Source organism: Lontra canadensis, unplaced genomic scaffold (genome assembly GCF_010015895.1).
Source record: "Lontra canadensis isolate GAN:19392208 unplaced genomic scaffold, GSC_riverotter_1.0 scaffold22, whole genome shotgun sequence".
Lineage (NCBI taxonomy): Eukaryota > Metazoa > Chordata > Mammalia > Carnivora > Mustelidae > Lontra > Lontra canadensis.
Genome location: NW_022631016.1, coordinates 11239193 through 11264506, shown reverse-complemented (window position 1 = coordinate 11264506; position 25314 = coordinate 11239193). Strand labels below are relative to the sequence as shown.

Here is a 25314-nt window from a genome sequence, read left to right as displayed (position 1 = left end):
ATTCCCTTCAACAGACAAATGGATAAAAAAGATGTGGTCCATATACACTATGGAGTATTACGCCTCCATCAGAAAGGATGAATCCCCAACTTTTGTTATCAACAGGGACAGGACTGGAAGAGATTATGCTGAGTGAAATAAGTCAAGCAGAGAAAGTCAATTATCATATGGTTTCAGTTATCTGTGGAGCATAAGGAATAACATGAAGGACATTGGGAGATGGCGAGGAGAAGTGAGTTGGGGGAAATCGGAGGGGGAGATGAACCATGAGACTGTGGACTCTGAGAAAAAACTGAGGGGTTTGGAGGGGATGGGGTGGGGGGCTGGGTGAGCCTGGTGATGGGTATTGTGGAGGGCACGTATTGCATGGAGCACTGGGTGTGGTACATAAACAGTGAATCTTGGAACACTGAAAAAAATTAAAAAGAAAAGAGGGGGCTTGGGGGACATCCACAGAAGATGAGGAGGGGGGACAGGGTTTCATGAGCCCAGTTCTGGTCTTAATAAGGTCAAAGTAGACACCACGGAGGCAGCTGGGATTTCTAAGTCTGCAGACCCGAAGCGGGGGTCAGGGCCGGGAGGTACCAGCAGAGAAGGTAAGAAGATAGGAAACAGAAGAAAGAACCAGCCCCAGACAGCCTGGGAGAATGCCAGTGTTCCACAGCGGAGAGCCTGGGAAGAGCACTGAGGAGGCCAGAGGTGCCTGGGAAGTCCGAGGGCCAGGACTCGCCCCCAGAGCCGGGGTCTGAATCACCACTCTGCATCCCTGCCAGTTAAGCTCAGGGTGCCGCGCGTCGGGGAGGCCTCCAGGACTGGGGTTATAAATAAGCAATTTCAGTGCAGGACCGTGAGCACAGTGCAGAACAGAATCCAACGGGCTTGCAGAGGCCTACATTTCCAGATTTCATTTTGGGCAAATGAACTGACTTTAGGAAAAAGCAACAACACATTCCATTGTTTTTCTCTATTAAAATAATTATTTACAATTGTGTTCTCTGTAGCTGAATGACTGCTAGCCTTTCAATAGAGAAACAATAAAGTAAGACATATGAGAAGAATTATAAGACAATCTCTAATTAGAAACAAAATCAGGCCCCGTAAGTCTGAAATTCGGTTGAACTGTCATTAAATAAACTGTATTTAAACACTAAAAAATGCTGCTTGCCACTTCTGTTGGGACTCTAACTACTTCTGGTAACATCAGCCGAGATGAGGGAAGGGCTGAGGCTGGTGCCAGGTCTACAGTCGAGGAGCTCTGGCTTACCAGCCTCAGGGGAACTAAGCCGTTCTGAGCCCCTCACTGTCCGCCTGAAACCAACACTGATCAAATCGAAAATATTCTCCCTAAGTGGGAAACTGTGCTGAGGAAAATTTAATCTTTCTTGAGTTGAAGATTTAACTGAATGCCTACTCTGTGGCAGGCACAGGTGAAATTAGAAGACTGTCCATGTCTGATACAGTGACCAGAGACCCACAGCACTGAAGAGGCCCCAGCGACTTTAAGCTCCCTGACATGCAGAACACGAGATGGCTCACATAGGTGTTCTGTGAGCGAGCCTTCTGCCCTCCGTGCCCTCCAGACTCTCCACATTCTGGACCAACAGTTTACGGATTCCTGTGCTACCGTTAATGCCAAGAAGTGACAGAAATTATAGTTCACGTTAGGGGTCAGACAGGCTTTACCCTAAAACGATCTTCCACGACTAACCATACTGGTGGAAGCACTTATCCCAAAATGGCTTCAGAAGACGGAAACTCTAGCCTTATCTTTTTACTTATTTTTTTTAAGTGGGCTCTATACCCACCATGCGGCTTGAACTCATGACCCTGAGATTAGGAGTCCCGTGCTCTACTAAGTGAGCCAGCCCCATGCTCTGCAAATGCACCCTCTTGAGGTCTCTGAATTAGTCAACTGCATGAACATTTTTTAACTCTACTGAATTCTTAGAAATTCTGAAACATTTCTTACCTAATTTTAGCTCAAGTTATCTGAAGAACAAAATTTTATCTTGAAAATATAATCCAGCAAAAAACAACAACAACAAAAAACCCACCCACTGTAGTATTTCTACAAGTACAGAACCTAGCTTCCATAACAATTTTTGAGTCCTTGTCATAATTAGGACTTGTACCTGGTGGTCTTATGTCCGAGCTAATGGCAGTAGAGGCCGGCTGTGTGACACACTTGCTGAGGGCCCAAATCACATTTTTACAGGATAGGGGTTTTCTTTTCATGACAAATTTATTTAAAAGACATGACTGTTTTGATCATTTGAAAGTGGTTTTCAGAAACGGCTGATGTGTCAAGAGCCACCCAGTGGAGGCCAGAGAGTGTAGGGGAGCCCGGTGTAAAGACCGACCTGTTTGGCACTTCGTTCAAAGACCACATACTGCTGGCACTGGTCTAGCCGTCTCTTTCTCATGGTCCAATAATGCAATACCCTGTTCTCCCGTTGGAAGAGTTCATTCAAGATATCTAAGAGAGCAAAAACAGAGACGTATGTTGGTACTTACAAGCAGTGGAAACACTTGCAAAATCCCAACCAATGTTATTTAAAGACTTTATGCAAATGTCAGTGCAAGACAGGGTATTAGATTAAGAGCCACACAGCTTGCTCTCCCCATGTTCTCAGTGAGCGAGCGTGTCCACCAGACCTCTCCTTCTGCTCTTACCCCAATCTGTTATCTTATGATTGAGGTCATTGGAAACTGAAGGCTGACGTCCAATATCTCACGTTATCTGGATGAGTGGGATAAACTATGCATCCCTGCAGGGCAATCTGACAATGGCTGGAAAAACTTCAGGAGTAGGTAATTTGTTCAACAACATTAAAACCTTCTTGTAGAAGTTATTTAGTATATAGGATCTATGTCATAACGGTGAAGTACTAGAAGAAAAGTTTTTTTTTTCTTCTTCTCCTTTTTTTAAAAATAAGGACAAAAACAAAAATTAAACCATTAGGAGAAGCAAGGACATGAAGCAGAGAAGCATGGAGCCAGAAAGGCCAGAAAACCCCGATAAAGAAAAACTACCATAACAGTACAGCACCAATAAAAAGCTAGTTAAAATTATCAGAAAAATATAAGACACAGACCAAATGTACTTGCTAGTCAGGAAAAAGATGAAAGGTCCATTAGAAAAATGAGCAAAGTGCAAAAAGACTTTTTAATTTGTTTTTATTTTTAGATTTCATTTATTTATTTGAGAGATCGTGCAAGAGAGCGTGAGCACAAGCAGGTGGAGAGGCAGAGGGAGAGGGAGAAGCAGACTCTCCTCTGAGCAGGGAGCCCTCCGTGGAGCTCGACCCCAGGACCCTGGGATCATGACCTGAGCCGAGGGCAGACGCTTAACTAAGCCACCCGGGTGCCCCGAGCAAAGCATATAAACGTGAAGTTCGTAACATGGCCACTAAATACACACAAACACGTTTAACCTCACTCAAACAAAGAGACCATCCTGCACCCTTTTCCTGCAAGCACTGGTGCTATCCAGCGCTGGTAGCATGGGGGGGGGAGAGGAACATGCACGGGTGACCCCGTATTACTGCGGGGAAACAGCACCACTCTTGCAGCGGGCACTCTGGCAATAGGTGGCATCATCGGAAGCGTGCACACCTTTGAACCAGCAATTTATTCTTCAGATGTACGGTGCTTACACAAGTCATGTGTACTTGGGAGCATGAACATGAAGGCACTGTTTGGAAAAACTGGCAGTGACATTTGAGCCCAACTAGGGGACAGGTTAAGTCAACTATGAAATCATTATACTGGCTGGACATTACATATCCATATGATAGAGCAGATCTTTAAAGTCTGATATAGAAAGAGGACTAAGATACATTATTATTATTATTAAGTAGACTCAACACCCAGTGTTGGAGCCCAACCTGAGGCTTGAACTTACCACCCTGTGATCAAGACCTGAGCTGAGATCAAGAGTTAGATGTTTAACATGTACCTGTGAGCAGGATTTACGTGGCAGCTCGGTGGTCATGCTCCATTATCTTTACTGAAAAAGTAAACTAATGTAGTGACACAAATTAAGACTTTGAAGTTTGAGGCTAGTCAAAAAATTAAGCTACCATTTAAATAAAAACATCACATGTAAAAACTAAGATGAGCCAATGGGTCTTTTCCAGGCTCTTCTTTCTACAGTCCCTGCCTGGGGCCCGACTGATTTGGGGTGAGTAAGAGGCCAGGCAGAGCGCAGAGAACCCCTGCCAGGACTGGGACCAAAAACCCCCTGGGGGCTTCCTCATGGACCTGAAGGACTGTCTGGTGTCCTCGGACACAGTGTCTTCTGGCACCATCACCCTTACGTGGATTTACTGCACTGTTCCACATGTAAGTCTCTCGTCCCCAAGTGCCCAATGAGAGAAACAGGACATTTTGTTTTTAGCTCTTCAGAGCATCCAGAATGATAACGTAGAGCAGCAAACACAGTGACCACCCAGTAAGTGTGCACGTGGGACACACACTCCTCACACACGCACACACCCCTCGGACTGGTACAACATGGTAAGGATCATAACATCTGCGATCAGAGAAAGCCAAGTACAACCAACAATCAAAGGCAATACTGATGGAGGAGAGAAAGGCAGTGACGGTTATATGAAATGAGCCAAATAAACTGATTACCAATGCAAGTAACTTGCTGAAAAATGGCTGTGTTAGTCACTCATCTCCCTGAGAGAGAAACCCACCAAAGACGACTCTCCTCTGTAGAGCCCTGGGGACTCTTTCAGTGTGACATTTTTCTGTGACAACTGACAGATGAGTCCAGATGAACAAGGAGGGGATATAAGGTACAAAAGTTTCTGCCCACTGTATGGGTTTAAAAAGTGAGATGAATCATTAGTTAATGGGTTATGAAACCCAACTCTGAGCACTCAGGCTGTGGGCCTAGGTTCCTCCTCTGTTTACTGCCAGCCTCTGAAGCCCCCCGTGAGGACGGCAGGGGCCTCGATGTCAAGACTCTTTCAAACTCTTATTCATTTTTCTGAGGATCTATTTCCATGTCATCTTAATTGTAAAACAAAACGAAACTATGATTAAATCTAAGTTTTAAGTTAGAGAACACCTACATGTATTTTTTTTTTTTAAAGATTTTTTTATTTATTTATTTGACAGAGGGAGAGATCACAAGTAGGCAGGAAGGCAGGCAGAGAGAGAGAGGAAGGGAAGCAGGCTCCCCACGGAGCAGAGAGCCCGATGCGGGGCTCGATCCCAGGACCCTGGGATCATGACCTGAGCCGAAGGCAGAGGCTTTAACCTCTGAGCCACCCAGGCGCCCCCACCTACATGTATTTTGACTGTTAAGTACTCAGTCAGAATTCTAAAATAAAAACCCTCAGTCCCCCTTGCTTCTATCCATACTGATCCTATTAACAGTTTCGTATCAAATTTTCCCAGATCAGTTTCTACGCACTTACATTATATATATGCATACATAAAAACATAAGCTTTATAGACTTTTACACTCAAATGATACCAAAAGGTATGATATGTGGCAATTTGATTTTATTAATGCTTTAAAGTATATAGAATCAGTAATACCTTCCAGCAAAAACTTTGGTGTACAATTTCCTGACTTGAACTTTTAAAAGTATTTGACTATATATAAATTCTGGTTTTCCTTTTCCCCTAATTTACAATATTTTCCCTTGCTTGCACAAAATAGTCCATGCTAACAAATATCATGCTGCATTTTGTCCCTGCTTATACTCTTCAACTTTATTCAACAAAGTATTAATCTATATCATTTGCTTCATATTTTATTATTAAACAAAGGCAACTGGCAAGAATGTTAATACGAAGCAGACATTTAAAATGAAGCCCTGGGTGGCTCAATCCGTTAAGCAGTTAAGCAGCTGAGGCTGCCTTTGGCTCAGGTCATGATCCCAGGGTCCTGAGGTCAAGCCCCGCATCAGGCTCCCTGCTCAGTGGGGAGTCTGCTTCTCCCTCTCCCTCTGCTGCTCCCCCGGCTTGTGCTTGTGCTCTCTCATGTGTGCGCTCTCAAATAAATAAATAAAATTTAAAAATTAAAATAAAAACAGAAAAACAAATAAAATGAAGCCCTGGATGTCAGGATCTTCGAACACATCTTGCCGAACTCCTCGTACTGCTCCCAGTAGAATGACTCGTAGCGGTACTCACTTTTTACTTGTTGTTCAGGGGCTTTGATATGTGTCACCATTCCTGGCATGTTGACACTGTTCCTGTGCAGGTATTTCAAGAAGACATCTGCATTCCTTCTAGCGAGTGTGCAAGCCTAAGAGATACATGGAGGGCAGCATGTTGTTAACACGACTTAGACAAACATGTGTTTTGAGTACTTACGGATGACAACATCATACAGCTCTAACGAATGTCTTGACCTAAAACATTCATCGGGCCAACTTGCGGTTTGGAGAGTACATAGGTTATATCCTCTTTCAATTAAAAAAAAAAAAATTTGTCTTGAAGCTCTTGCTCTGATGAAACCAGCTGCTGTGTTGAGCACCGCCCTACAGAGAGGCGCATGGGGCAGGGGACTGAGAGTGGCTGCTGGCAGACAGTGGGAGAAGCTGGAGGCCTTCTCCTGCCAGGTCTTGAGCTGACCACATCTCCCAGGCAACACCCTGACTACAGCCTTGGGAGAAACCTTGACTCAGAGCACCCAGCTAAGCTGTGCCTGGATTTCTAGAAAGGGCAGACAGTATTTTCAGCTTTCCAAGTCATACATTCTCTGTCTCCCTGTTGCCAGTACTGAACCCAACCACCGTGGAGGGAAGCAGCCACGGGCAGCAAGGAGATGAGGAGAGCAGATAGATTTAGCTCTCAGGTGCTTAGACTGCCAACCCCTGGTGTGAGCCGTCAGTTTGGGGGTGCCTTGATTTGTGGTGTTACTATGGCAATAGATAACCGGCGGATTCCACATTTATAAACCAAATAAGTTAATTTCATTAATGTATTTAAAAAAAACAAGAGGAAAAATATTCTTAATTATATTTGAGTTGGAAATATCTTATCCATTTCCTGTCTCCTCCCTGGAGTTACTCTTTCTTCCAGAAGCTCTGTCTCCTCCTTCAGATACAGGGTATTTAGGCCACAATCTGGACAAGACACAGGGAGCTCATTGTTTCTGGGTGGTCAATGTTTCCAGGCCTTTGCAGTAGATGGAGTTGGGACAGTTTTTAATTAAGAGAAAAATGTATCCTGAGTCTCCACAGATTAGCCTGAAATTGGCTGCATTCCAAACAGCGAGGAAGCAGCAGTGGATGACCGTGGTTATGCGAGGAGGACATCAGAGCCAACCTGACTGGAAGGAGCTTCCATGAATGGGACGAGTTGAGTATAAAAGGATAAACGACTGCAAGTGATCAAAATACACCAAATATCTTAAAATCCAGGAAGACAGAACAAAAACTAATCCTATGTAGAGGTAGCCTGGGCAAACAACCCATTATTCTGAAAATGATAAGCAAATGGAAAGATTAAAGCACTTAGCCTGCCTTTTCTGGACACGTTCTGTTTGAGAGTAACCAAATAGCTAATGAGGGAATAATTCTAGCTCATCAAGGCAGAAGAAGACAGAATCTCAGAGTCCAGACTTCCAGCCGGGCTTGAATGGGATTAAGTTTCTTTTGCAGGAAACGCTTCCTGAACGAAGTAACCAATCCTGCATACAACAAGAGCTGTTCCTGCTTTGGGTCTACTCTGCACTAGGTTCAGGCTTTATTTCTAAAAAGGCTGAATTTCCAAAGGAAGATTCTTTTAAGCTATAGGCATTTCTGTCTCACCGAATCAGTCTCTGCTCAGAATCATCTGGTGTTCTGATGTCCACCCAGGCCCTATTCACACGGGTTTCTAGCTCTCTGGGAAAACTAGAGAGTGTAAATCACAAATGGAAGATTTTAAGACTTTCTCTGACCAGCTAGCCCAGGGCTGATACAATGTCACACAGGGGAAAGCTGCAGGTGCGGGGAGCCCCCCTGGGATGTGGAGGCGGCCACACGCCTGGCGCATGGGGACATCTGTGGTTCTCTGACAGACAGTCCAGACCCTGCCACCTTCAGGCAAACCCTCTCACGTCTGTTTCCCTCGTTCAGAGAGGCACCGGCACCCCAAAGAGCCGCCTCTGTACCTTCAGGAATGCTTCCTTTTGCTCCAGATGCTTGCTGATCATTGGGGTGACATGGTCCGTCTCCGAGTTGGGGCCCAGCTTGTCGGCTCCTCCACACCAGTCCTCTTCTCTCTTGTACTCCTGCTCCAGGCTCTCGAGGACACTGCAAACCTGTGAGCAGAGGAGTCGCAGGCTCAGAGCAGGCCGGTCAGGCACAGATCGGCATCTCTGGCAAGTGTGGCTGGTCATGTGCTGGGGACAAAGGTGCTGGCCTGGGGACCAAGACCATTGCAAGGAACCATGGGCTCCGTCTTACGCGAGGACAAATGCAGGGGACAAAGTAGGCAGTAGATAGGCCTTTCAGAACAAGAACCAAATAAAAACAGAATTCCTGGTCTCTCTCTGGTGTGTTTCAGGCTATGTATTTAAATGAGAGGAAAACGGAGGTCTTCTCAGCTCTTTTCCAACCCATTACTCTTTGATTCCTAAGATAAGCAATAAATTCTTCTACTTCTAGAATGCTCTTCCCTGCCTGCAGTTGAACTGACGGGCTTAGTAATGACTGTGGGGTTAATGACAGAGCTGTCCGATAAAACGCAGCTCGACATAAAAGGCTGGTCAGGAGCGCAGGGCGCAGGACCTGCCTCCTCACCTGCTCTGAGGTTTTGTAGAAGGCGACAGACGCGTTCACGAGCTTGAGGCGGTCTTCCATCTTGAGCATGAGCTGCTGCCAGTGGGAGGCCACCTTCTCGGCGCAGTCCCGGATCATGTCCATGTCGTAGTGATTGGCCTGCAGCATGGCTTCTGCCTTCTGCTGCACCTGCAGGGCGCTCTGGTGTGTTTTCTAAGGAAAGAGGAAGGAGAAGGGATGCTTACTTAACTGGGCTGCCATGCGTTTACTGGAAAGGAACACGGAAGGCTGCTGTGGTACCGCTCCTCCTGTTTTTATAGAAACAACTTCACTGAGTACTCATTAGGACACTTCCACAAACACAGCAGACTGCTTGGTCCAAAAAAAAAAAAAAAAAAAAGAGAGAGAGAAGAAGAAGTAGTTTTCATAGTTTTCATGCCTAACCACAATTGCATTTATATTACGAAGATGAAATGCATTATGACATTCCAGAATGGGTCCCTGTCGTGGGGTTCTCAGCTTGAGAAATAGCAGAGAAAAGCCTTAAGAGCCAATACTCTGAAAAAGCTGCTGAAATGTTCCAAGTTTATTCTTCCTATTGAGCTTCCTTATAACAGCAGCTGGAGGCACACAGACACATGGTGAAAAATGTGGTCACACTGAATGCCTTTTTCATTTTTACCTTAAACTTTAGACCTGAGTAAAAAGTTTTCAAGAACTACAGACCTTTAAAAAGAGAGAGAGAGAAACATAATTCAAAGCCAGGAATGAGCTAAGAGCATACTCTGGAGGCTCAAGCCATATTAAAATATCAAAATAACATCAGAAACCCAGTAGGAATTCCCGCTTGTGGACGTTCACTAGAAAATTCCATGAGGGGCTGACAGGTCAGATTCTCCCAAAGAAGAATCACAGCACCAGACAGAAGAGCAGTTAGGGGGAGTACATGGGTCTCTGCGGACACAGAGTAATTTTCTTTTTCTTTTTTTTTTTCTTTTTTTTTTTTTTTTAGCCACAGCGAAATTTTGCATTTTACTAGAAAGGCACTAAATGACCCCACAAAAGATTATACGCAATATGACCAACACTATCCTTCATCCAGACACACTGACACGTATTAGGAACTTAATTATTAGAACACTAGGCATAGCGTATAGTTTTCAGAAGATGCCCAGAGTCTGGGCTTCAGGAGGAAGTGTTAATATGTGTCTGTTGGTGCTGAGTAGTTGAAAATACGTCAATCTTGAAAATAAATTAACGGTATTTTCTGTGGCTTTTTTCTCTATGTATGTAACAAGTAATCTGTAATCAAATGCTCTTTTTCCCATTACCTTGAGACTACCTACCATAATTAACTCCCCCCTCCCTAAAAACACGACAATTAATTAATTCATATGCTGTGACAGTGAATCTGAGTGGGCCTGGACCTGGCCTGGCACTGACCCCACGAAGGTGAGGACTGCTGCTTGGAACCAGGGTCGAGGAGTTCCGTGGACGGTGCTGTTTATTGGTGATGTGCACTGCTCTGCTCTGTCCAGGAGCATGTGTACAAGACCAGCAAAACGTAAAGCCCCTCAGCCCAGACTCCAGCTCAGGTTCTCAGGTGCAGGTGCTCCTGACATCGGGGGCTCAGCAGACCAGGAGGGAGGTGGGAGGTGGGAGGTGGGAGGTGGGAGGTGGGCCGGCATCCCTACCTCGATGGCGTGCTGGAACTGCTCGTGCTCCCTCTGCAGCTGCTCTGCCTCTTGCAACGAGCTGGCTGTGATGAGTCCAGCATTCAGCATCGACTCTCCGTTGCGGATCCAGCCCAGCACCTGAAACATGACACAGGGACCTCCAAGCATCGGCCTCCCGCAGGAGATCCCCCTGTGGGACAGCAGGAATACGAGCCACAAGGACAAGGTGCTCAAGCTGCTCACATCAGCCATGAAGCACGGGTTTCCTTATGATCCCTCTGCCGACAGCCTGACATCTTTCCACAGTATCTGATCCTGAGTGCTGCATTTTAAAATTAAATCAGTTCTCTTACAGCCTCAGATGGGTGCTAAAGAGGTGGGGAGTCCGGCTGATTGTGATTATTAGCCCACAGGTCAAAACGGATTATGAATGACCTATCAGAATATCTACTACCACAGCTCCCTAAAAATGGGGCGCCTGGGTGGCTCAGTCAGTTTAGCGTCTGCTTTCGGCTCAGACCATGATCCCAGGGTCCTGGGCTCCCTGCTCGGTGGGGGGTCTGCTCCTCCCTCTCCCTCTGCCCCTCCACTCCTGCTCGTGCACGCACCCACACGCTCACTCTCAAGTCAACACAATCGTTAGAAAAAACACGAAATAATTCCCTGATAATCAAGAAAAATATTTTTCATTCCTTTTTAAATAAACATGCAAAATTAGCAAACTGCTTAATAAGGGAATTGTTTTATTTCACCAACATATTTTCCAATTTAGCGCCAGTGCTAAATGGCCCACTAACCGAAGAGGGGAATCGGCGGGGCTCCGAGGCTCAGGGTCGCCCCCCGGGGATCCTCAGCATCACACACCAATAAGAGCATCCCAACTGTGGCAGCCACGGGACTGTGGAAGGTCACCGTGGGCAGTTATTTGTGGCACAGAACGCTGCTTACCTACCAATACCTACTTCTCCTCATCTCCTGTCTCAGAGAGCCCTGACTCTGGGGGGTGGGGAGCGGAGGTTAACATAAAGCCACTTCACTGTCCCGCCACCACTGCTTCGTTACAGTCCGGATGCTCTCTCCAGCTACCAAGACCAGCGCCATGTGAACACGCTTCTTCTCTGAGGCAAGTGCTGCTTCCTCCCAGTTATGTCGTTCCCCTCCTGCTGCCTGGGAAGTGCCGGAGAGCTGGGGCTACAGCAGCCGCCTGACAGCTTGTCGCCCATGTATCTGCCTGACCTGTCTTGTGGCCATGCGGACGCCAGTCAGTAATTTCTGAGCACCACTTTTAGACTGTTACAGGTGAATGCAATTCCTTGTGGATAGTTTATCCCTTTGTTTCTCAGACACACTGTTTTGTTTTTAGCAAGAAGGAACATTTTATTAACTGGTCTTTAAAAGGCAGGTCGCGATACCTCATCTCACCACATGGGAGACCAGCAGGTGCTCCTTAAAGCTCTCCAGTGTGACAGTGTATCTGCTGGAGTGTGGGTGCTGCCCACTTAGGGCCCACACCTGCTCACCCTCCAGAGGCCCCTTACTCCCTGCTCAACCTAACGCACACTTTTCTGTGACTCCACCGGAATCCCAGAAAGCCCTACTTTCCCTGTATCACGGCGGTAGGCGTGGTTTCTCTGATGATGAGATAAAATGTCACATACACCAGGAGTGTGTGCAGGAATCCCCTCGGCCAGGAGCCAGGAGCAGCCGCTTGCCGACGTTCCATTTTCATCTGGCCACGCTCTCTGAGATAGGGTGGTGGCGCAGGCTGGCCACGGGAGACAACCCCAGCCCTCTCTGGCCTCGGACCCCAGGCAGACTGAAAACAGCTGATCCGGCAGAACTATCCTACAGTTACTTAGCTGAGAGGCAACGTGCTCCGTTTCCACAAGAGGCCACCAAGCACAAACGAGCTAAGCAGACGTTCCCTTCTGGGGATCCCCCTGCTGGGCGGGGAAGGTCTCCCGCTGCAGAGGAAGCACACAGTGGTCCAGGCACTGGCTCTGTCCTCGCCCCCCGAGCTGTGGCCGAACGGGGACTCACACCACACCTCCAACAGCTGTGCTCGGTGTCCCAGGTGGCCAGGCGGTCCCTCCTCGGAGGGCTGGTGGCGCGGGGCCCTGGAGGCCGGCAGCCGGCTTACCTGCTTCACTTCGGCCTGCAGGTGGCGAAGCTGCACGCACTGCTCCAGGTGCTTCCGGTGCTGTTCCGCCGCCACGTCCAGCTCCTGCTGCTTCTCGTGGAGGAACTCCAGCAGGTCCTGGACCCGAGTTGCCATGTCTACGTCTCTATCGCAAAGCAGCTCCACGCCTGCAGACAAGGAAGGGAGGCCCAGAGGTTGACGGGCACATCTGCTGCTCTTCAGCTACGCACGACACACACTGCGCTTTTGTGAAGATTATCTGCCCGGCCCGGACCAGGCCTGTTACCTTGAAGGCCAAGTTCAAGGAAGGCGGAGTGGGCAGAGGAGTGTTTACAGGTGCACGTGAGGGGTCTGTAAGAAGGTATCTGATGTGTTCCAAAGCAAAACGGTAATGTAGAGCTAATCAAACCAAACCCTTTTCCCGTCAATCTGTTTCTGCAGTGGTAACTGGGCACTCGGGCCCCTTGGCTTTACCAGTGAGCGAACTTGGGCTTGTTTTTGCCGTACCTCCACTGGCACCCAGCTTACTATTCAGGAAGCATTTAATCTGATTTGTGTAAAGTGAATAAGGAACGGAGCAGCAGGTTGCTGCTAAGTTTCAAGCACTAGGGACATCTCTGTACATTTCTGAGCCTAGAGTGACATCTGCTGGTAACACATCAACTAAGATAGGAAATGAAGGATGTGAACATTCTTTTAAGATTCCCGTTTCACTCGTGGACATACAGCCGGAGTTCATGCTCCCTGAGATGACAGGCAAGAGTAACAAGGGTAAGGACACTAATCGTAATGTTACACATGATCACAGTACGTGGAAATAAAACGGCAAACTGTTCCTTCTGAAGAGCCGGTACCCAGAACATCTACGTGACGGGGGCTCACTAAACTTTGGGGCCAGCACACTAACAGGTTGAGTTCCTGTATGACATGAAAACCCCGCAGCTGACAGAATGACATGCACTCCTTACCGGAGGCCTGAACTTCATTGACGTACTGCAGAAGGTCCTGCCCTTGGTGGATGACATCGAAGGTCAGATTGTTCATGGTCAGAGCTTTGTCTGCATGGTGCTGGAGGCGCTGTTCTGCTATTGTGAGATCTTCCGTGTCAAAGTCGTTCATTTGCTGAGAAAGCTCATCATTCCAAGACTCAAGGTCTGAGATGATCTGACAGAGGAGAGTACCTTCTTAGGACCAAGACTTAGAAAATAAGTATTTGCTGCAGCATCTCACTGTGCCAAGGAAGGAAGGAAGGAAGGGACTAATGTGACCGTGTCCAAAGCACATGGAAGCCAGCTATAGGGGCTCCCACAAGCCATAGATGGGGCAGTTAGATTAAAAGAAAAACAATCTATCATGAGTGAATAAAATTTAAAAAATATATAAGAACACATTAATTCCTAATGATTTTTTTTTTTAAAAAAGAAGAGGTAAAAAGCTTAAAATTAAATGAAAAACTCCTCTGATTAGAAGTTGACTGCAAACCAACCTTTATCCTGAACCTGGTAAAAGAGATAATTATTTAAACCTTTGATAACAATGAAGGAAGGTTCCCCTTTATAGATAGATCTAGTTATTAAATGTAGAAATAATAAAATTATAAAGTTTTTTTCTAATTCTGTATTGAAATTCTAGTGAAGTAACGCTTCGGGCCAGGATCATCAATGTGCAGTAAACTACAATGGAAGGGATGGAGGGACTTCATGGGAGGGTCAGGCCGCCAGCCCCTAACCCCACAGACCAACATTAGCTCCCTAAAGAAGTGGGACCAGATGGGACCAGCCACCTAACAGGTGAAGCCGTGGCCCCTGGGAGCATCTGGCACAGAAACTGAACACGAATCTTAACCAGGTCTTTACACTGAATTTTCAAGTTGATAGGAAATACCAGGAAAAGAACAGAAGAAAATCACTAAGTGAATGCAGAACGTGGGACCTAAATTCTTCCACTAACGCAGTCATTCCAACAAGTCACAGCAGGAAATAAAAGAAGGGTGGATGGAGAGATGATTCTGGATGGAAAGACTATCAACCACATAAGCGGCGCCCAAACCTCCCCGCCCCCAAGGCAGCTGCAGAGGTCTGAGCAGGAGCTGGGTGTTAGTTAGAGATCAAGGACTCTGATTGGTGAGGGGTGGTAGACTGTGGTTATGTGGGAAAAGGCCTTACTTTATAGAGATACTTACATAAGTCTTCAGGAGGGAAGCGGTAAGCTGGCAAAGCTTTGCTCTAGGAGGCTACCACACAACAGTGGGGATGTGTGCGGCAAGAAGACACAATCCTGCCCCATCTGGGAGACGGGCCTGTGGACGTTCACTGCATCACCCTTGCTACTTGGGAGCCGGTTTGAAAACTTTTGTAATCTACTTTTTAAAATTAAGGCCAAAAATTACGAAACCCAGAAAGAAGAAAAAAACCTCTTGTGAAAGAACACTGTATTATCTCTACCTCAGTGGAATAACCTTTCCCATGAGTTCTGATTTCCTTATCCAGATGAGCAGTGACTACCTGAGTGTGAAAATCTGACAAGGTGAGAGAGGTCACATTGAACCTAGCTAGGAGATGGGAAGTAATAAAAACTGCAGGCTTCCCCAGACTCCTAGAGCACAAATCTTCTGGATTATATTTGGTCATTAGTAGGGTCTGCATATAGTATGTGTATTCACATTAATTTATTAAATTGGGCTAATCTATAAGATTAATAAATTTAAAAAATGTTAAATTACACATAAGCCAAAAAGCCACTGAGGGAAAATATTTTTTAAAAGGAAAGAGCTTACCATACCTTTAATTTTTATCTCTACCCTAAGGGGAATTTTCTTTCTTAAGGTTCCTTTTCTGACACTGAGGTAGGAGAGGGTTAGGTGTGGCTGAGACACAGACTCAGCAATAATGTCTCATGGAGAAAGCATCAGGCTCAGACAACACTCAAGAGCGGATAACAAACAAGGATGAATGTTCTAGAACCAGCAGGATTCAAAAGTACTCACTGAGCTTTAAGAAACCCTGGCAATGGCCATGATCAAGGGATCATCAGGCAAAAATCCCACCCAAAGTTTATCATGATAGCTTGTTAACCATACAAGAGAAGACAAGAAATCGGTGGCAAAAACAAAGTTCAAGAAAGTGGAAGTCATTTTTGAACACGAATTCTTTGAAGTAACGTTGTTTTTAATTGGATCCCGGAATGTTTACGAATTCTACAAGTTCCTCTTCCTCAATGTACATACAACTGTGCTCCACAGTAACTGTCACAGAATGCTACAGTCAGGACTTTGTAGTCCTCAGACCAATAGAGCAGACTTTACTGGGAACATCAGCAGGCTGAGGCTGCAGTATTTCTAAGCCATAGAAAACCTAAATCCACTTTTGAAAGATGGCAAGACTGTGAGATACAAGAGAGATCAGGGATTTTTTAAAAAATTGGCCAAGGAACAGATAAGTTCCTCCCATAAAGATAACTCCATGCTTCCTACGGGCGGATCGGAGCATTTTCCCGGATAAGGGACAAAATCCCAGGCAAAGCCTCAACTGTTCAGGTTTTCCTGTTTCAGGATTATTCCAAGAGAAAAGAGATTCTTGGGCTAAGACATTCTAAAAGCTTTTAAAGTACATTTTAGCCGGCCTGTGACTGAACCGCAGGTTTAACGTCCTCACCTCAGGAAGCACTAGCCCCTGGCCTGGCACACTGGTTTTCTTACGGCCCCTTGGAATTTTGTGGCTTCAGGGTGGGGAAAACTGTGTTTCTGGTTCCTGAGCTACATATTAAAATACTGCTTTGTTGAAAATGGAAAGACAATTAGAATATTTTTTTCCTTTAAAGTTGCAGCAATGCAAATGAAGGCAAGAGATTTTCTTTAAATATCACAATGTCTTGAAGAAAAGCTTCAAATCATGCCTGATTGCTCTGTGTTTCCTCACTGAAGCTACTCAAGAGCAGCTAAGTTTATCATAGCAATTCATGTAAGTAGAGGCCACAGACGAAAAGAGGCAAGCTGGGTCCTCTGTTCATACAGTCTGCAGCCTAGAACTGGCACACGGCACCAGCCATGGGCAGGCCCTTCATGAGCTCCGCACAGGAGTCCATTTCTCGACATGGCTTCATGTGGCTACAAAGGTCATGACACTGAGAACGGATTTTACCAGACAACGTGCCTGGGATTTAACTCTTTTCTTGTCATGAACCAATGATGACAATGAAAATAGCCAAGAAGGCTTTTCTTTAATGAAAACATTGATGAAGTTTAGACAGATGGTTGACCAGAGACTCCCGAGCGACCCTGCACCAGACCTGGCCTGGTCCCTGTACAGCACACCAAGACCACCACTCAGCACTGGGCCTACAGACAGGCCTGAGAGAAGCAGGCGAGGCCGACTTCCGGCAGAGGGTCCTCCCCTGAGCGGAGAGAAGTGAAGAGTCTACACACGGCCCAGCCATCATCCCTCTGCCTTCAGTGGCACTGAGGGTCTGGGTCTGCACGCCCTCGAGGCACTAGCATGGGGCAGGCAGGCCCTACAGACTCTGCTGGGCAGTCACAGAACCAGCGGGCAGGCTGCAGGTACCTGGACAGGGACTTGGTCTCGGAGCTGACAGGCACAAGGAAAGAGGCCTCGCCGGGCTGAAGTGAGTTTTGGTTCATCACGTCCCACAGACAGATTTGGCGCCATCCAATTATACTTACTTCTGCTTGTACTTCATCAAGTTCAAAAATCAGGCCATCCCTGACAAAGAATTAAGAACCGCCCTTTTGTCCAAGAAAAAGAAAAGAAACCTCACGTATAAGGTGTAATATTTAGGTAATAAGAACGAACGATCATCTGAACACACTTCTGGGAAGAAACTGGCCCTCAGACTGCCAAAAATGCCATCGGCACAGGCGAGGCCTGTTCTCACTGTCTGGGAGGAGGCCGGGCGGGGACACGGAAAGGAGAAGTGAGGGCCCGGAGCGCAGGTGTGAGCCTGAGCTGCACAGCCGGGGAGCGCGGCGTGGGACCCTGTGCGGCTTCAACAAGCGGCTTGTTGGAGGCGGCTGGGCTTCCCTCCCCATGGGCTCTGCTCTTCCCTCCCCTGCCCTGCAGTGCGGCCTCCAGCAGGGGCCGGTAGTTCCCACGGCCAGGTGCGCTCCTCCCTCCCTCCCTCCCTCCCTCCGTTCATCCCCCCCCCCTGCCTCCGGGCAGCCTCCCGCACAGCAGTGCACGGCGCACACTCACGTCGATGGCGTCCCTCTCGAATATGCGCAGCTGCAGGAAGAGCTCCAGCTTGATCTTGCGCTCCTGGAAGAGCTCCTCCATCTGCGCCTGGGCCTCGTCCAGCTGCTGCAGCACCGTCTCGATGTGGCTGATGGAGCTGTTGTGGGGGGTCTTGTTGCTGGAGATGGCCGAGTCCCTGCGGAAGGGCAGAAGGGGCCGGGACAGGCATGAGAAAGTCTCCCATTGTCAGACGCCAGATCCGGCCGGCCGCGCAGACCTCAGGGGGAAGACGGCTGGCAGGAAGCGGGCCGCTGGCCTCCAAAAATGGAATCGGCAGCCCCTCCCGCCACACAAGGCCGGGCTTCCTCCCACAAGCAAGCTGCCGGGTCGGAGGCCACACGGAGGACCCCTCCGCCGCTCTCAAAGGAAGTCTAGGGCGGAAAGTAACTTCAGGGGGGCTCCCCTGTCGCCGCTCTTCTCCTTAGGCAGAGAGAACGAAGAGACGCCCCCTGTCTGCTGCACGTGGTGGGGTCGGAGCGGCAACAAGGGGTTAAACTCTAATGCAATCAGGTCAGCCCCAAACAAGTCACTTTCGCCGGCTATTGGCAAAAAGTGAGCTTCCCAGTCGCGATTCAAACAGCATCCCGAGTGACCCACTAACACGGATCTGCTTCCGGGCCCGCTTCCTGCTCGGAGGAGCACCTCAGGACAGGTCCGCCCCTCCCCAAAGTCCTGGCCTCCCTGAGCCTCAACTCTGAGGACAAGGACCCCCGTTATCCTCTAGGGACGAATGAGGGACACGGTGCTTGGAGGTTTCCATCAATCCGGTCTGTGAAGAAATTTCAATAATCATTCGCTAAGTGTGAAGAGCAAACAGTACTCCAAGCCGAGCTCTGGGAAGCCTCTCAGTCTGCCGCCGTGAGAGGAACCCTCGCGTCAGAAAGACGGTGGGAGAGGAGAGGAGAGGAAGAAAGGACGTCTGTCCTCCACCTCGCCGGGCGGGGGGTCACAGCTCATTGTTCAGGGAAGGGGAAATCGCTGGCCCCATTTCAAAGCGCCCGCGCCCGCGGGAGGACGGGGACGAGGCGGCCCACCTCAGCTGCTGGATGAGGTCCTCCCCTTCCTTGATCACGTTGACGGTCACTTGCAGGGTCGTCTGCTGCTGCTGGCCGAAGCGCTTGATGAGGTCCTGCACGGCCTCCACCGACTCGGCGTACACGTCATCCAGCAGCTCCTTCTGCAGCTCCTCCAGCCACGTCCACAGCTGCGGGAGGGCAGAGCGCGGTGAGGCCGGGCCGCCGCCCCCGCGCCGCTGCGCCCCCGCGCCCCTGCGCCCGAAGGCCTGGCGCGGACCCCAAGCGGCGGGGCCGAGGGAGCGGTAGCAGCCTGCTCCCGGGGGGAAGGGGAGCACCCCGAGCCGGCCCAGGCAGCCAAGCACACGGGCACTTTGCACACCGCCTGCTGAAAATAAACAGGCAGAGAGCCCGAGGGGACTGTCACAAAGGAGACGAGGAAAGGGAAGGGAAGTCACTCCTTCCGATTCTTCCTAGGCTCAATCCCAGCCTGCGAGAAGGAAGACAAGACCCCTCCACCAACCGAAGCATCTGCTAAGCGTAACACATTCCTTTACACAGCCTCTGGTTCTCGCTTAGCAGACGGACGGTTTTGTTTTATTTTTAGCAGGCGCGCTACAACCCATTATTAATTATTAAACCACTGCTCAGATGGGGCCACTTTACAGGGCTCAGAGAACGAGGCAGCGTGAGGCGTGCGGAATAGATTCACCACCCGGCCGGGTGGAGACTGCGAGGTGGCCCCGCTCAGTAACGTCGCCTCAGGCCATGGCCAACCCGGCCACAGCGCAGTCCTTTGGGGGAAGGAGTGTGCCTCTCGAAAACACCTCAGACCTCCCTGGTACGAGCACTCAGGATGTGTCCAGGGACGCGGAGGGGCAAAGACAACTTGGAAGGGCAGTGGCAAGAACCGAGAAGGAGCTCAGGTACGGCGGGAGCCGAGCGCTTCACCCGGTTGCCGTAAGCCCGCTGCCTCCCTCCACCTCTGGGGGAGCCACTGAGCAAACTGGGAAGATGGCTGGCTGCCCCGAGCAGGCCCTGGTGGCTTGGAAGAGAAACGGCTTCCGGCTCCCTCTAAGATTCACCCCCTTCCCCGCATCTTTCACGTGTCCCGTACAGACGGCGCGTCCAACCCTGACGCTGACCAGCCTTGGTGGCCGAAACGACACCACCGTGCTTGCCAAAATACACGCTGTGTGGGGTCTTTGGTTTCTGAGTTCATCTTCTTTTGAAAACTGCTTTCCTGAGGTATAGAAATGACACTCAAGAAAATGCAGGAATTTCCAGGATATAATTTGCAAAGTTTTGAAACATGGACGCACCCACGAAAAGACCCACGCTGTCCACAGCGAACAGCTCCATCGCCCCTAAAGTCTTCCTGCACCCTCTAATCCTGTGTCTTCCTCTGCACCACCCCGCCGGGCAATCACCCTTCTGCTCTCTCACTATAGATTAGCTTGCATTTTCTTAAAAAGTATATAAATGGAATCATACCCTAGGAACTCTATTTTTGGTCTGGTTTCTTTCCTTCAACACCTGTTGACATTCGCCCATAGTACGGTGTGTATCAACAGCCCACACCTTTCTTACTGTGGGACAGTGTCCCAGTCTCTCTGTGTGGCACAGTGTAGCTGCTCACCTGGTAAGGACATCGGAGTTGTTTCCATTTCTGGACATTACAAATATAATTCCTTTGAATATCTGTGCACAGTCTCTGTATAACCTATGTTTTCCCTTTTTTAGCGGTAAATAAATAGGTGTAGAGTGGCTACATCGTATGACAGGTGTATGTTTAAATTTTTAACAAACCTGCCAAACTTCTCACATGCCCATACCATGGCACATTTCTGACAACAGCCTTTGAAAGTTCCAATGCCTCTGCATCCTCACCAATATCTGAGAAGGTCAGTCTTTAATTTCAGTTGTTCTAGAGAATGCCATCTCCTTATGGTTTTAATGAGCAATTTCCTATTTGCTAACGATGGCAAACCCAACCTAACCCTCTAAGAATTCTTTCATTGTTAAAGGTAGATTTAGGGGGCGCCTAGGTGGCTCAGTGGTTTAAAGCCTCTGCCTTTGGCTCAGGTCATGATCTCAGGGTCCTAGGATTGAGCCCCACATCGGGCTCTCTGCTCAGTGGGGAGCCTGCTTCCCCCTCTCTCTCTGCCTGACTCTCTGCCTACTTGTGATCTCTCTCTCTGTCAAATAGATAAATAAAATCTTTAAAAAAAAAAAATCTTCTTTAGAAAAGGTAAATTTAGTTGTGTCAGTATTTTAAATACGGCAGGTCAATTTAAAAATAAGGGAAGTGATAGCAAAGGACTTATTTTTCAGTCAAGCTACCTGCGACCCAAGGAGTTCATTTTACTAAAAATGTTAAATAAAACATCTGTTAACTTTTCACTATCCACACATTTTTGTGTATAAGTTACCAAACTTATTCCAGAATTTCGATTTAAAGGGGTTTTAGAGGTAGGCTCGTTCACCTCTTTGATCTTACAGATTAAGGAAAAGCAGCCCAGGTGCTGAAGTCACCCACCCGACACGGGCAAAACCAAGTGCTGGGGCCGAGCTACCGGCAAAGAACCCTCCAGGTGCCGTCACACCGGGCACTGATACTGTCCGTCGACACCAAGAGTACCCTTTGTAGAGTCACCATATAAATACGGACAAATGCTCTGCACCCTCAATAAAGATCCATTATCAAGAACATACTCTTGTGGGTTTGTTGTTGTTTGCTGTCCTCCGAACCCTTGTGAACATGGTTGAGCCTTTGTAAATACCAGGAAGGACGGCGGCATCGGGGCCAGGGGGACCCCCCCGGCCTGTTCCTGTACTTCCTGGGAAAACCTTACAAGTCTACAGGCCACACTGCACAGCAGGGTACGGTGGATTCAGATGCTCTAACGCAGCCCTGCCTCTGTGACCTCAGAGATCCCCAACTTTCTCTGAGACTCCGCTCGCTACAACAGGGACCAACACTGGCCTCAGCAAGCCACTCCGAGGGCGGGAGACAGACGCTGCGGGAGCAGGCTGGCGCATCAGAGGTGCTCTCAACAGACTTAATTCCCTAAACATAGTGACCCACTCCAATCAACTCAAGAACCAAGATTCGCTAAAACAAACCAAGAATGTGCCAGCATAACAGTTTTACCAACACATTTTACCGAGTTTTACCAACACATTTTACCGAGTCAAAATATTTATCCCAAAACATCCAGGGTCCATTATCCAGTAGGCAGGCTTTTCCAGCTGCAATGGTTTCACCAGCTTCCTGGTAACCTGCCTCCCACTTGCTCCCCACAGAGAAGACCTTCTCAGCCACATCGGGGGCCGCTACCAGTCCTCCCCACCCTTGCTTTCCTGTCCCGAGACAAACACTATGGAGGGTGGACCTGCTCAATTATGCTGATTCCAGTGTAAAAGAAAATTAAAAACAAATAAACACTTCAAGTCCCTTTCTTTCCAAATCTCACTGTCATCTTTCGCCCTCTTCACGGGCTACACCGGAGCTGCTCCTACCTCGTCACTGTGACAGAACCCAGGGAAAGGAGGGTCCCTGGAGCACAACTGCCTGGGAACTGGCCCTGGCTCACGGGTGAACCACCGTGCACACGTGAGGAATGAACAGAGGCGCCACAAGTCACACGACTGGGTCTCTAGACTTAGGGGAGCTGAATGCACAAGCAAATGCAGAGCCAGAAAGGGCGGCTCTCTTTCACGGTCACTCAGCAGAAGCAGCGCTGAGGAGAAGCGGCGTCAGGGCGCCAAGCCCACCCCACAGGTCGACCCCGCATCACGGAAGGGGGTATGGGGCTTCTCAGAGAGGTAGCTGGTCCACGGAGAGCTGGAGACGGTGGGGGCCTCTGTTTTGACTTACACCACACACGTGATAGCCGGGTTATCGGAACACCAACACAGACGAGTATCTCTTCTCTCAAATTTATGGAGAAAACAGAAACACAGTTGAAGACCGCTAGAAAATCACTACGATACCAACTCAACACAACAGCACGAATGCAGACAGCTGGTAGAGAAGGTGCGTGTGCCGCACAGGACCCGTCTTGTCCCTCCAGGGGCACACACAGCATGTAGGCGGCCCAACCCTCCTCCCTGCCCCTGTTCCCACAGCTGGGGCAAGCTTCTCCGGCTCATCAGCTGGCCGGGCCCCTCCAGGAGCCCTGGCCCAGCACCCTTCTTGCCCCAGGTGCCCTAGATGCCACGTGGACCCAAGGGGGGTCTGTGTCCCTGCCTGTCGCTTGGCAGCCTCTCCCCAGACTCAGCTGTGAGCCCTCACAACCCAGCCTGTGGGACAGGATGGGGCCTGGGGTACAAAATCCCTCTTCTCCAGCAAATCTGACTTAAAATACATAACTTAGATTAAGAAACCATGTTAACGAGCCTTTCTCCTCTACACTGCAGGGAGGAGGAGATCAAAACCCACAGCTGGAACTGCCCCGAGGCACAAGCACAAGTGCTTCTACAGCACTCCACTGGCGCGCCCACGAGTTAACGGTTTATCACCTCTCCTAAGAGGTGAGTAACAATTAAGAGTGTGGGCTCTGAAGCTAGACTGCCTGACACCCCATCCTGACTTGACACCCCAGGCCGCAGCCTTGGGCCGGTTACTGGGCTGGTCCACGTCTCGTCTCGGGCTCCTCATCTCGCACGGGCCTGGCAGCAATGCCTCCCTCAGGGAGCCGCGGCCCGGAGGAAAGGGATCGGCACGCGCACAGTGAACAAACAAGTAAACGAGAGCCGTGAGCACGAGTTCTGCTCTTGTGAGAAAAACACATCTAAGAAAAAACACAAAGTTTTAAGTCTTCTTTCTCTAGATAGTTTTCAAAACATATCCAGGTTCCTACCTATTGTTCAAAATATGTCACTAAGGGGGCGCCTGGGTGGCTCAGTGGGTTAAGCCTCTGCCTTCGGCTCAGGTCATGATCTCAGGGTCCTGGCATCGAGCCCCGCATCGGGCTCTCTGCTTGGCAGGGAGCCTGCTTCCTCCTCTCTCTGCCTGCCTCTCTGCCTACTTGTGATCTTTCTCTCTGTCAAATAAATAAATAAAATCTTTAAAAAAAAAAAAAGAACAAAATATGTCACTAAGTCTGGTAGACTCAACACCATCCAACGTTTAAGTCTTTTTACACCTAAAAATAGTAGGAGGAAAAGGTGCTAGAATGAATATGCCAGAGTCCACAGAACTCACTTCCCTTGGGTTGCAGGGGAAATGTCATGAGGACCTGCAGGTCAAACCTCTTCCTTTCCTCAACATCCTGGACACTTGGACACGCATCCACGGAGGAGCGTGTGGGGGGCCCAGCCCGCTGTGGAAGCGGGGAAGGGCCGCAGCTATGGAGGAAACCACAGAAATGGATCTTGGGCTCTGGCAGTTGAAAAGGGAACAGTAAATGAGGTACAAGGAACAAGGTTATATTTAAATCCATAATGTCAAAATGCCCCCAAATCCTTTGCCCCTTTAGAATTTTTTCCCCTATTTCTACAGAAAATATTCTCATTCAATTTGGAGAAAAAAGGATTGTCAGATAAAGGTCATTTCTAACGTCGGGGATGAGCTGCTATGTACCATAACCCAGTGTGATTCACATAGTGTCTATTTTTAAGCTTTTACATTAGTATATGACACCTAAAATAACCTCTGAATACAAGAATGAGAAAGAGTCTCGAGGATACCTGTGGAATTTCTACCATAAATCTCCTAAGCGTGAAAAAACCCTGCACTTCTGTGCATGCTGTGAATTTCCAATAAAGAGCTACATCTTTGCAGACAGCAGGAGAGGAGCTGCTTTCCACCCAGGTTCTCAGCAGCATGAGAACTGGGGCCCACAGCCTGTCAGGCAATGCTGCCCCCTTGAGGTTTCCCAAGTGGTCACCAGCAACATTCCAAGGATGAGAACTTGAACGCAGCCCACAACTGGGCTGCAGTTGTTTACAGACCTGGTTCACGGACCAGGATCCATTCACAAAGAAGGCTGAGCTAGGGAGACACAGGAGATTCTGGGGAGAGAACTCCTGGGATAAAGATGTGAGAGTCCTGGTCCTGGATCCAGTGCCATCGGGCCGGGCTGGTCTGACCCAGGCACACGTTCCCCCTGGCCCTCACGTCTGTGCTGGGTGGAGCCTAAAGGAGGAGAAGGCAACTCTGCTGGGAGCAATCTCCTGGAAAAGCCCCTTCCTCATTAATCGGATGGGAGACTTTGCCAGAGAGATCTCCCAAAAGAACCCACTGGCCTGGGGGAATGAACCCCAGGAAGGACTGAGCCTCTGGTCCTATAGCTCCCAGTCCTATTCTGTAGGTGGCAGGATCTGAGACCTGAGATTTGGGGATTGGTTCAGCTGCAACCTCTTTCAGATGCAAAATCTGAATGCAGCCTACCAGCCACTCCATCTGGAGGTGGAGCCCAACAGGTCAGATGTGGGCCCTTATTTGCACGTAGCCTTGTGAAAATCCTGGGGACTCTCCCGCCTCACATTTTTCATCCA

The 25314-nt window shown here is 48.7% G+C and overlaps 1 protein-coding gene across 4 annotated transcripts in view; it reads right to left on the bottom strand.

The window, feature by feature from the left end:
• The window catches only part of TRIO (trio Rho guanine nucleotide exchange factor), a 223969-nt gene that overhangs the window by 115963 nt on the left and 82692 nt on the right, over positions 1–25314 (bottom strand). For all 4 annotated transcript variants that reach the window (XM_032861881.1, XM_032861883.1, XM_032861882.1 and 1 more), the window contains exons 11-19: positions 18832–19001; positions 17759–17933; positions 13520–13715; positions 12552–12718; positions 10430–10549; positions 8757–8948; positions 8126–8275; positions 6157–6271; positions 2361–2476 (exon numbers count right to left, since the gene is read on the bottom strand). In XM_032861881.1, the coding sequence (XP_032717772.1) occupies positions 2361–2476; positions 6157–6271; positions 8126–8275; positions 8757–8948; positions 10430–10549; positions 12552–12718; positions 13520–13715; positions 17759–17933; positions 18832–19001 (1401 nt within the window). The remainder of the gene's footprint in view (positions 1–2360; positions 2477–6156; positions 6272–8125; positions 8276–8756; positions 8949–10429; positions 10550–12551; positions 12719–13519; positions 13716–17758; positions 17934–18831; positions 19002–25314) is intronic.